Raw genomic sequence first — 11,302 nt, forward strand, 5'->3', positions numbered from 1 at the left:
GTAAAAGTAATAAATGTTATTTGCAGTTAACAATTTTCTTTTTTCTTTATTACAATATTTATGGCAAGACTAGGTACCAAAATATTAGCACAAAGACTCCGATTTACAGGTAAAAAAGACATACCGAGTACTCCAGTCCATCTGTCGGGCCTCGTCTAACCACTGGTTAGCAGCGAGCGTAGTTTCTTTCACCAACACTATTTTGAAGTGTACAAATATCTTATTTAAATCCACTGTTATGTGGGAGTTTGTGAAGTCATCCAGCATTTCTTTTTCGGGTTTTAGACCTGGAAATAATAAACTTATTACAGAAAACCCTTCTTCATCTTGGTATATTTTATTTATTCATCATCAACTGATTTCAAAAAAGGAGAAGGTTATTAAGTCGACTGTATTTTTTTGTTTGTTTTTCGTAATTTTGTACTGGATGAACCGATACTTATGAATTTTTTATGAAAGCTGGTGCCTGCCACGTGGACCATTTCAATCTAGTTCTGACTATTTTAGAAATTTAAGTTTTTTTTGAAAAATAATGATTCTACATTAATCTAGTCCTTGCCAAGGGAATGAATTTGTCTGCCAAATATTAATTTAATGTAAAAACTTACTTTTATGTTTTTCCAGGGTATTTTCCAATCTCAAAAGAACTGAACCTCCCTTCCAAGGTTCTAGGGTTACGATGCTGATGTGACGCGGTAGACCATGGAGACGCAGTGCTGAATACTATGTATTGGTTTATATTATATTAATTGGTATTATATTGGTGATGCTTCGTATTATACTGAGTGATTTAAATTAATTACATTTTGTTAAAATAAAAAGAGGGGCCACTGAAAATCAGTGAGGCAACTGCGTTGCTGCGTAGCTACCCTATTTGGCTCTACTTTGTGTTTCTCGTTTTAAAATTGTTTCTATGTTTTTTTTAATTTTTTCTTTGTTAAATTGGTGTGTGGTGGTGTGTTAGCTTATTATTGTGCTGTCTTGTTTCCATTATTGTATTGTCTTGTCCTAAGATTATCGTTTTTTTTTTTTTGTAATTTTGTGGAGTCAAATAAATATTTCTTTCTTTCTTTCTTTAATAAAGTAACACAGATAATAAGTAGAAGTTATAATTTAGGTATCTTACACATTAGGTATGCTAGCAAGTTCAGTATGCAATTGGAGTTCTCGCATATCCCACTATCCTACTAATATAATAAATGCGAAAGTTTGTAAGGATGTGTGTGTGTTTGTTACTCTTTCACGCAAAAACTACTGAACCGATTGCAATTAAATTTTAGTACGTAGATAGCTTCACAATTGGAATAACACTTAGGAAACTTTTTATCCCGATATTCCTACGGGATATGGACTTACGCGGGTGAAACCGAAGGGGGCAGGTAGTTATAAACATTAGTGAAAAAGCAGTGGCGGCTCAGTGGTGAGAACCTCGTAATACAAAATCGATAAGTCGGGGTTCGAGACCGGGCGAGCGTGCAGGAAATAAATTGATTTTTCAATTTATCTGCACATGTAGATAACATCACCACTGCTTAAAACGGTGAAGGAAAACATCGTGAGGAAACCGGCATGTACAAGAATCAAAAGTTCGACGACATGTGACATCTGTCAACCCGCACTTGGCCAGCGTGCTGGATTATGGCCTGAACCCTCATAGGAGGCCTGTGTCTCAGCAGTGGGAACAAATATGAGCTGCTATTGATAATTACGTTAATGATATCTAACAGCTTTATTCCGTAGTGATACAGTGATGATTGAAATTTAATATTTGTGACAATTTAAGTGATACATAAATATCTTAGTAAATTATAACACTAATTAGATTACGATAACAAAGGATGAATTTATAATTACTAGCAAACCCGGCAAACTCCGTTTCGCCACCAGATGGCTGTATGTGAAAAACAATTTTCCCGCTTTTCTGTTGAAGTTTTTCCTGAATTTTCTTTGCTATAAACATCACGGAGCTCGAGACCTTTCCAACGAATGCAAAACCATGGAAATCGGTTCGTGCGTTCTGGAGTTATAGCGTCAGGAGGGAAAACCCCACTTATTTTTATGTAGTAAGAAGACTATCTTTTCATCCGCGGCTTCTCCCAGATAAGGAAAAGATAGACAGTTCCGGTTTCCCCGTTTTGTCCGCCTCCTTGGTACAGTGGTTAACGCGTGAGCGTAGAACCGAGGGGTCCTGGGTTCAATTCCCGGTGGGGACGCACAAAAAAAAAATGTCTCGGTCTGGCAGGACACAGAAGGCTGATCACCTACTTGTCGCTATAGAAAATCGATCAGTGAAACGGATGTACATCATCTGCCCCATACCCCACTAGGGGACACGGGACTTCACTTTTTTCCGGTTTCCCCGTATAGTTACTGTTCCTGTAGGAATAAAAACTCTCCTATGTCGTTTCTCGCATCGCAAACTTATACCATATAATATTTTCATCCAAATTGTTTCAGTAAATAAGAGAAAGACAGACAGAGTAACATTCGCATTTTTATATTTATTATCATTAAAAGAATCTTAATATTAGTGCCCCTTAGGCACATGAAACCGAAAGAGTAGAAGAAATTCGATTACTGTGGCAGGATCACGAGTGGCCGAGAGGCTAGGCGTTGCTACGGTTAGGTAAGAAACGCGGGTTCGAATCCTGCCTCGTGATCAAATTTTTTCTATTCTTTCAAAATTTCTCATTTATAAAGCATTTCAATTGCTATAATACTAAAAATTAAATCTTAATATTAGTGAGGATTAGTAGTGACGTTTATATATAAAGTACATATAAACCAGACAGACAGACAAACTCACCCGTTTATTCCTCACGTTCTGCCACTTTCTTCTATTAATCTTCTCCCCTGGCGTCAAGAACAGCCATGGCTCATATAACCACTTTCGCGAAGTTTGCGCAACACGCTCAGAAAATGATAAATCTTCGACTGTAAGTATTCATTTCCATGGAATCAACAATTTGAAGTACAAGATAAGAAATAGGGCAGCTACAGAGTTTCTTGCCGGCTTTTCTCTGTAGAAACTGCTTTTCGAACCAGTGGTAAATGTTAAAACTATGTTATGACGATTTAAAAGTGCTTCTATAAGAAGTCTGGTGAATAAATAAATGTTTCGAGTTTGGGTTTGAATTATTTATCAATCGACGTTCGCAAAACCGTAAGAGTTCCATGCAGCTCATCTTTTTGTTACTCGAAAATTCCGTAGGATTTTAATAGTGGCGATTCTTTTAAGATTCCCTATTTATTCTACTTTCTACTAATATTATAAATGCAAAAGTTTGTAAGGATGTTGTTTGTGTTTGTTACTCTTTCACGCAAAAACTACTGAACCGATTGCAATGATATTTGCTACGTAGACAGCTGGACAATTGGAATACCATAAAGGCAACTTTTTATCCCGATATTCCTACGGGACACGGACTTACGTGGGTGAAAGCGCGGGGCAAAGCTAATTAATTAAAAAATCTAAGATCTTACCATCAAACCGTGAATTTCCGAAGAAAATCCGATGCTTGCCTCTCACAACTTGCCCGACACCAAACGCCTCTTCGTTAAGGCTCTCTTCCAAGCCGAACCCATCGTCCGTTATCAATCTTCTGTGTAACTGTATAAAGTATTTGTTTTTTCAAAGTTTTTACGTTTCTATTTTTTTTTTCTCCTATCTGATCGTAGGTTTATATTGTAAATATTATGGTAATAAACTGATTGACTATGAAATTTTATCTTAATCGATTCAGCCGTCTTTGCGTGATTAAGTTACATCCTGTAGTGTAGGGTCAAATGAATTAGTGTTCAAGTAATTGTTATTGACTCAGTAAATGGGGCGAGTTTATTGACTCCTACCAATATTATAAATGCGAAAGTTTGTAAGGATGTATGTGTGTTTGCTGCTCTTCCACGCAAAGATAACTGAACAGATTGCAATGCAATTTGATACGTAGACAGCTGGAATAACATATAGGCAACTTTTTTCCGATATTCCTACGGGATACGGACTTGCGCGGGTGAAACCGCGGGGTGCAGCTATTTCTTAAATAAAGAAAACGGAGTGAGTGGAGGTAAGTTAATAATAAGTGAGTGAGTTAGTAGTTAACCAAACTCACACTAAAACTGGCTGAAGTAAGTGACACAGTCATTACTACAAACATATAACGTTTCAGGTCGATTCTTCTAGTTAAATGCGACATTTAAATGCGATAGTAGTTTTTTTTTAAATGACTTTTCACACTATTCATAATTTAAATGAATAAATAAGATTCAGACTTGAAATTCACCATCAGTTCTATCTCCCCGTCATTATATGAAGTGCCACCCTGACACCTGTCAGTCAGGACACAAATGTCGACGCTTGAGTTGAAGGAGCTGATGCAGATACGTGACGTCACTGGGTAGTAGCACGCTGCTACCGGCTTCTTTTGGTGATGACCTGGTCATGTCATTTGGATACTTAATATCTAATCCTAATGCTTGCGCTTATTATAATATAGATATACTGAAAATTATAGACGAATTACACTAACTCGAAAGTTTTCAAGATTTTTGAAATGTGAAGCGTAATCAAGCTATATAGAAACCTTTTTTTCTTTTTAAAGACTTCTCCAATGACACCACATTTAATAATATATTCCCAATGTTTTATTTTTGACTCCCTTGCTGCATGTATGGATAGCCCTTTCTAAAAATAGTTACTTTCAATTAAAATGTAGCCTACAAGTTCACAGTTGAACCTAATATATCAATATAAAATATTGGCATAAACCGCCCAGTGGTTTTTACGTGATTGACGTACGTATTAACAGACAAACAGAAAACTTAGTTTTGGGGTCTATAACGTATAAATATTGCATAGCCATCACTATTTTTATTCAAAAATATTTAATATACAGAAGTGATCTGGTCACTGTTTTCTTACATACCTTAAATATTTTAGCCAGACCACATCAAAGAAATAACAAAAGAATTTTCTAGAAATTATTCTTACTGGCTGTTTCATTCCAACAGGATCTCTTGATCATCTGGCGGCCGTTGGAGTCAGTGTAAAAGTGACCATTGCTGCTGATATTCGTTTTGAAGATGCTGACAACTTCTTTACCCAGATCCGTTCTAAAACCAGAAAAAAATGTTCACACTGGCAATGTTATTAATGATGAAAATTTAATCGTTGAGAAATCTAAATTTTCTCCACGTTCCACTAGAACAAACGTTTTTATTATCTTCATCTTTATGTAACCGACTGTTTTAGAAATGATTTTGATCGACTTCAAATGGGCAGATTTAGATCAAACTTCATCTAGGATCGGTAATAATACAATAATTTCGTGAGCTTATCTTATTATTCTGATTAGGATCGCCAGGATTCAAAAATTTCCTTACGTATACTCTGTACATGAGCAAATAAGACAGTGAAGTTGGTTCTAACATTGAATAATTTTTTAGTCTCTTTTTATTATAGTATATTTCGGGTATCTCGCTTTGCAGAAGTAAATGTGCGGAACTCCGGCAGAGAGGCCAAACGGCCGGAGCCTAGGGTGACTGAGAAAGAACCTGCGGACTACACGAGCAAAATCAAGAAAAACTGCCCTCTGAATTATTATATTTATTATCATAAAGATTATTTCCAATAGTAACATTCGTTGAATTTCGAATCTTATTTCGTTACAATAATGACCAAATTCCATTGTATCGCTCATTAGAAAACTCTGCCTAAAAGGCGCATAGGCAGTTTTGCTTTGGACAACTTTTTGCGTGATTGTGGACGATGGGTATAGTAGTTCATTGTATGGATATGGTTTTACCCCAAAGGCACGGGGCCAATTATCCACTCCAGCTCCACGAACTCTTCTCCCCGATAGAGTCGTATCACTTGCGTCGCCCAATCGCTGTATCTTTGCCGGATTTCCTTTATAAGTGACCCTCGAATCGTGTGGAATGTGGCTTTTTCTGATATCTATAAGAATAATATTGTGTAATATCCATGGAAATATATAATATTTCGTTCATTAACCGTCAAAGCTCGTTGAGAAAATAGCTCATAATATAACGTTATGGTCATAGGGAAAGATCCGCAATGTGAATTTATGTAGTGGCTTATTAAAAATTTTATATGTAGGAGTTGAGTACGCTACGGCACGAATTGGGTCAGCTCGCTTCGTGAAGTACCACACCCCCACATAAAACCGGCGTGAAATATTTGCGTGCTACTGTGTTTCGAAAAGTGAATGGGGGGAGCCGGATACCCGTTTCCTTTTCCTCGCCTATCCCAGTCCATTCCTTATTTCCAGTCGTCAATCCTTTCTTTATCCTTTACCCCTTAAAAGCAGGAAGCGCATTTGAGAAGGCACTACTCCTGAAAATGTTCATGGGCGGTGGTAATCGCTTGACATCAAGAGCTCAGTTGCCCGCGATGACATAAAAAACGCTTTTTACTATAGTAAAGGTATTCATTTCAAGTGGTCAGTAGCAGTGGCGTAGCTATCATAGGGCCAGGTGGTGCAGTGCACCAGGGCACCGGAGATCAGGGGGCCCTCTATCCTCAGCTTTGAAAGAGGGGTAGAAGGCGGGAAGAGGGGAGGAGGGCCCGATTCTTTCCCTATGCACCAGGGCCCTTGTCCCTCTAGCTACGCCACTGGTTAGTAGACGAGACACCTTTAAAGAATAGAAAATAGCAACTAGCGACTAGATTGCTGATTGGCGGGATCACGAGGGCCAAGAGTCTAGGCGTTGCTGCGGTTTGGCAAAATGACGCGGGCTCGAATCCCGCCTCATGATCAAATTCTTTCTATTCTTTAAAAATTTCTTATTTATAAAGCATTTTAATGATTCAAAAACTAAAAGCCTTCGTTGTTAGATAAAGATTTATATGCTAAACGCTTCAAATCTTACCGGTATCGGTCTATTCTTTTCGGGTCTGAAACTATAGGCACCAGACTGTAGGGTCTGCTGAGTCTGACTATAGAAGTAAAAGTTCTGGGACACCATAATTTTTAGTCCATCAAGATGTTGTATGGACTCTAGTAGACCTGTCTTCTGGTCTACTGTCACTTTTATGTACTGAAAATAAAGATAGAACACGACTGTGAGTTTGACCATTGTTTCATTAGTTAATTCATAAGCAGTGGTGGTTCAGTGGTTAGGACCTCGGTTTTAAAAGCGAAAAGTCGGGGGTTCGAACCGGGCAGCGTGCAAGAAATAACCACTGTCAAGGAAAACGTGAGGAAACCGACATGTCCAAGAATCAAAAGTTCGACGCGATATTTGCCAACCCGCACTTGGTCGTTGTGGCTAGCTTAAACACAAATAAGAGTCATCAAAATCGGTTCATACAATCAAAATTCCAATGTAAAAATACACTTAAATTGCGAACGCTCTTTTTTAAAGTCGGTTGAAAATGTGTACTTTAATTTGGAAAAAGTTATAGTATTAGTTCCTCATAGCAAATTGCGTCAAATATAAATTACTAGCTGCGCCCCGCGGTTTCACCCGCGTAAGTCCGTATCCCGTAGGAATATCGGGATAAAAAGTTGCCTATGTGTTATTCCAGTTGTCTAGCTATCTACGTACCAAATTTCATTGCAATTGTTTCAGTAGTTTTTTCGTGAAAGATTAACAAACGCACACACATCCTTACAAACTTTCGCATTTATAATATTTAATAATATTAGTAGGATTTTATGAAGATATATTTCTGTCGACGTATTTCTGTCGAATAGTCTAGAAATCATATCCAGGTCTTACTTCATTACTTATACTAGGTGTCACTTCCTGTTCTGGGTCGGTGTTGGCTTGCGATTTCTTGACATAAGCACCTTCCGCCTGTAACAATAAGAATTATAACAATATTGAGTATAATCACATACGACATCTTTATATCTTATACCTTTAAACGAGCAATTCCTGTATATACACATATATATATATATATATATATATATATATATATATAATTGGAATCTCGGAATCGGCTCCAACGATTTTCATGAAATTTAGTATATAGAGGGTTTCGGGGGCGATAAATCGATCTAGCTAGGAATATTTTTTAGAAAATGTCACATTCGTGTTTTATTCGTGTTTTTTTTCCTGACATCTATTGGTGAATAATAATACTATTTTGCTTCGTAGATAGCTGGACAACTGAAATAACACATAGGCATTTTTATACCGATATTCCTACGGGATACGGACTTACGCGGTTTCAACCGCGGGTCACAGCTAGTAAATATATCTATATGTCATATTGTCCACGTTGGACTCATAAACTACTAAACCGATTTAAATAAAATTTGCATACCATGTCCAGTTCAATCCAACTTAAAAGGTAGGATAGTTTATATTAATTCAATTACGATAAACGACTGGCCCAGGCAAAGCCAGGACGTGCAACTAATAATATTATATCGGTTACAACCACTTTTACTGATTTTTGCAGAATGTGGTTTTGACCGGCATTGAATCTTGACTGTAGCATATATTAATTCTCTCTGTCTCCTGTGCGTTAATTTGTCACTGAATTCTATGGGTACGGCTGGTCAGATTTTCATGAATTTTGTGTTCTAGTGTAATCAAGAATGACTTAGACGTTACTAGAACGCGAGCACCGCGGGCATTTCCCAGTAAACAAACAAACACACAAATTACCAACTGATCGCGTATCGGCGTGATATAATATGCTGTGAAGCCTAACGGAGGTATATTTTCAGCTTCGAAACATAGCTCCTGAATGGCCGTGGACCTCCTCCCGGGGAGGTTTATCACAGACGCTGGTAGAGATAGCAGCTGATATTCTACCTCTTCATCTGGAAGTGGTGAAAATATATAATCTACATTTTATGTTTTATCTTTTGTCTTTTATATTTTATCTTTTATATTTTATCTCGCATCTTTTATATTCTGTGCTTTAGCTTTATCTTTTGTATCGTATGGTTTTGTTATTTCTAAATAAATAGACTAAATAAATAAAAGAAAAAAACACATTCACACAAGCGTTCTTTCGAACTATCAATGCTTCAAGCAGTAACTAAATAGTTCGAAAGAACGCTTTAGGTAAATAGTTAAAAAAGTAACAATAAATTATATGATAAAAAATTGATCACGAGGCGGGATTCGAACCCGCGTTTTTTGCTAAACCGTAGCTACGCCTAACCTTTCGGCCACCCGTGATCCCGCCACACTAATCGAATTTCTTCTACTCTTTCGGTTGTATGTGCCTAAGGGGCATCCCAAGGGTGGACGAGAGGCTAGGCGTTATTACTATTTGGCAAATAGCGCGGGTTCGAATCCCTCCTAGTGATCAATTTTTTTCTCATTTATAAAGCACTAGCTGCGCCCCGCAGTTTCACGCATACGTCCATATCCCGTAGGAATATTGGGATAATAAGTAGCCTTTATGTTATTCCAGTTGTCCAGCTATCTACGTATCAAATTTTATTGCAATCGGTTCAGTAGTTTTTGCGTGAAAGAGCAGCAATCATATACACATCCTTAGAAACTTTCGCATTTATAATATTAGTTGGATATAGTAGGATCATAGGATTGGGATTTCAATGCTATTAAATTGAAAATTAAATATAAGACTTACCATTATAATCACGTATGGAATAATGCAATGCTACCGCCGGCAGCCGTACATGGTAATATGTTTTGATACTAAGAGGATTGTACACCAGAAGTAGCATGGAGTCTTGAGTCTCTGTGAACTTAATTATAACTTAATTAAAAGATACTTGTGAAAGGATAGAAGAAATGTTAGATGCCTTTGAGTTTTCGTTTAAGGCGTTTTCACTTACACGCTCTTATCAGCTTCACCTGTATCCTACCGACCATTTAGACTCGATTTTGACCCACTTCAAACGGACAGATTTAATTCACACTTTGTACACTTATCAAGAATCAGAGACAATGCAATAGTATTTTCTTGTATTTGAATTTACGCAAGTATTATAAATTTAGAAATTAAAAACTTTTTAAAAGATTTTAAACGCGATTTTTTCATTATATTATTAACCCGACGTTTCGAACACTTCACAGCGAGCGTGGTCACGAGGAGACTGAGAGTTTTATGTCTTGAAGGTCATACAAAAATTGTTGTTTGTGAACTACCTCCACCTATTTCTCCGCAGTTGGTATGTGGAGTATTTTTCTGGATGTTGGCAGTATTGGCTGATAGTGTCTTCTGGTCTATCTATGGTAAAGTGTTCGAAACGTTGGGTTATAATATAAAGAATATAACGTATAAAATCCATTAAAAAGTTAATGCAAGTGTCATGAGTTTATCTCATTATCCTGATTAGGATCGCCGGGATTCAATAATTTTCTTACGTATACTCTGTATAAGAGCAAGTGAGACAATAGCTAGTATGTTCTATTAGCGATTTTAAAGCTATATTTTATTTATTTTAAGGAAACTTCAATGTTCCGTTCGTCCGATTTATAAACAACATTATATTCCTATGTTAGTGATGATAAATAATTAAAGTTAAAGTTTTTTAAAGGATTGTCGTAACGTATTAGTTTTTGAGATAAAAACAAACATCAAATATAAATACCAATCCTTCCTCTTTGTTATATTAGTATTATTGCACAAGAAACAATGAAATGTGTGTATACACTTACTCTGCATTGGCTGATGTTGAGTTGATGACAGACTATGAATTGTTGACTACTCTTCGGTCGTCTGCTACCACCCCAGGTTGGGGTTAATATACTGGAAATAACAAATAAACAAAATACTAAACTCTCTTCAAATTGTAAGCACTGGACCAAATTTAAATAGATACGTTAGACTACAGCTTTCAGATCAAAAAAGTTATGTGGTAACAAACACACAAAAGCCCTCTCTTCCTTTTTCATACTGTTTTTTTATTTTTTTTTTATTTTTTATTTATTGGTATTTATTACATAACTAATGAACATTTATAAATGATGCAAACATAAACTTATTCAAGTTTCTCCGTGCACCATAAGCCAACGACCACTACATATGTTTCTTTTAATTATTTTCACTCTCAATGCGGGTAGATAAAATATTAATGACGGGCGACATCGGTGACCTTGCTGGCCGTGAATACAATAGTAGCGTATCGGAATGATGTACAGCATGTTCCCTTTAGCAAATAATCTATAATGTATTATAACGTTACTTGCATAAATAATATATATAATAAATAGGTTAAAAATATACTAGACGAGTAATAGAGAAAAAGTCTAATTTCTACCCTGCTCTCTTATGCTTTTGTCAGAACGTGATCTTAGCACGCGTCAGAGCGCAACCTAGTGCTTTGACGCCGAATCATGTTGTTGT

At 36.7% G+C, this 11,302-nt stretch overlaps 1 protein-coding gene across 1 annotated transcript in view; it reads right to left on the bottom strand.

Annotated features, from left to right (window-relative positions):
- The window catches only part of LOC119838061 (lysosomal alpha-mannosidase-like), a 28,364-nt gene that overhangs the window by 5,763 nt on the left and 11,299 nt on the right, over nt 1-11,302 (bottom strand). Inside the window, exons 12-23 of the mRNA XM_038363868.1 lie at nt 10,615-10,705; nt 9,581-9,698; nt 8,641-8,798; nt 7,741-7,818; nt 6,889-7,056; nt 5,802-5,953; nt 4,988-5,109; nt 4,281-4,432; nt 3,484-3,610; nt 2,807-2,934; nt 609-723; nt 125-287 (exon numbers count right to left, since the gene is read on the bottom strand). Coding sequence (XP_038219796.1) covers nt 125-287; nt 609-723; nt 2,807-2,934; nt 3,484-3,610; nt 4,281-4,432; nt 4,988-5,109; nt 5,802-5,953; nt 6,889-7,056; nt 7,741-7,818; nt 8,641-8,798; nt 9,581-9,698; nt 10,615-10,705 — 1,572 coding nt within the window. The remainder of the gene's footprint in view (nt 1-124; nt 288-608; nt 724-2,806; nt 2,935-3,483; nt 3,611-4,280; nt 4,433-4,987; nt 5,110-5,801; nt 5,954-6,888; nt 7,057-7,740; nt 7,819-8,640; nt 8,799-9,580; nt 9,699-10,614; nt 10,706-11,302) is intronic.

Source organism: Zerene cesonia, unplaced genomic scaffold, assembly GCF_012273895.1.
Source record: "Zerene cesonia ecotype Mississippi unplaced genomic scaffold, Zerene_cesonia_1.1 Zces_u001, whole genome shotgun sequence".
Lineage (NCBI taxonomy): Eukaryota > Metazoa > Arthropoda > Insecta > Lepidoptera > Pieridae > Zerene > Zerene cesonia.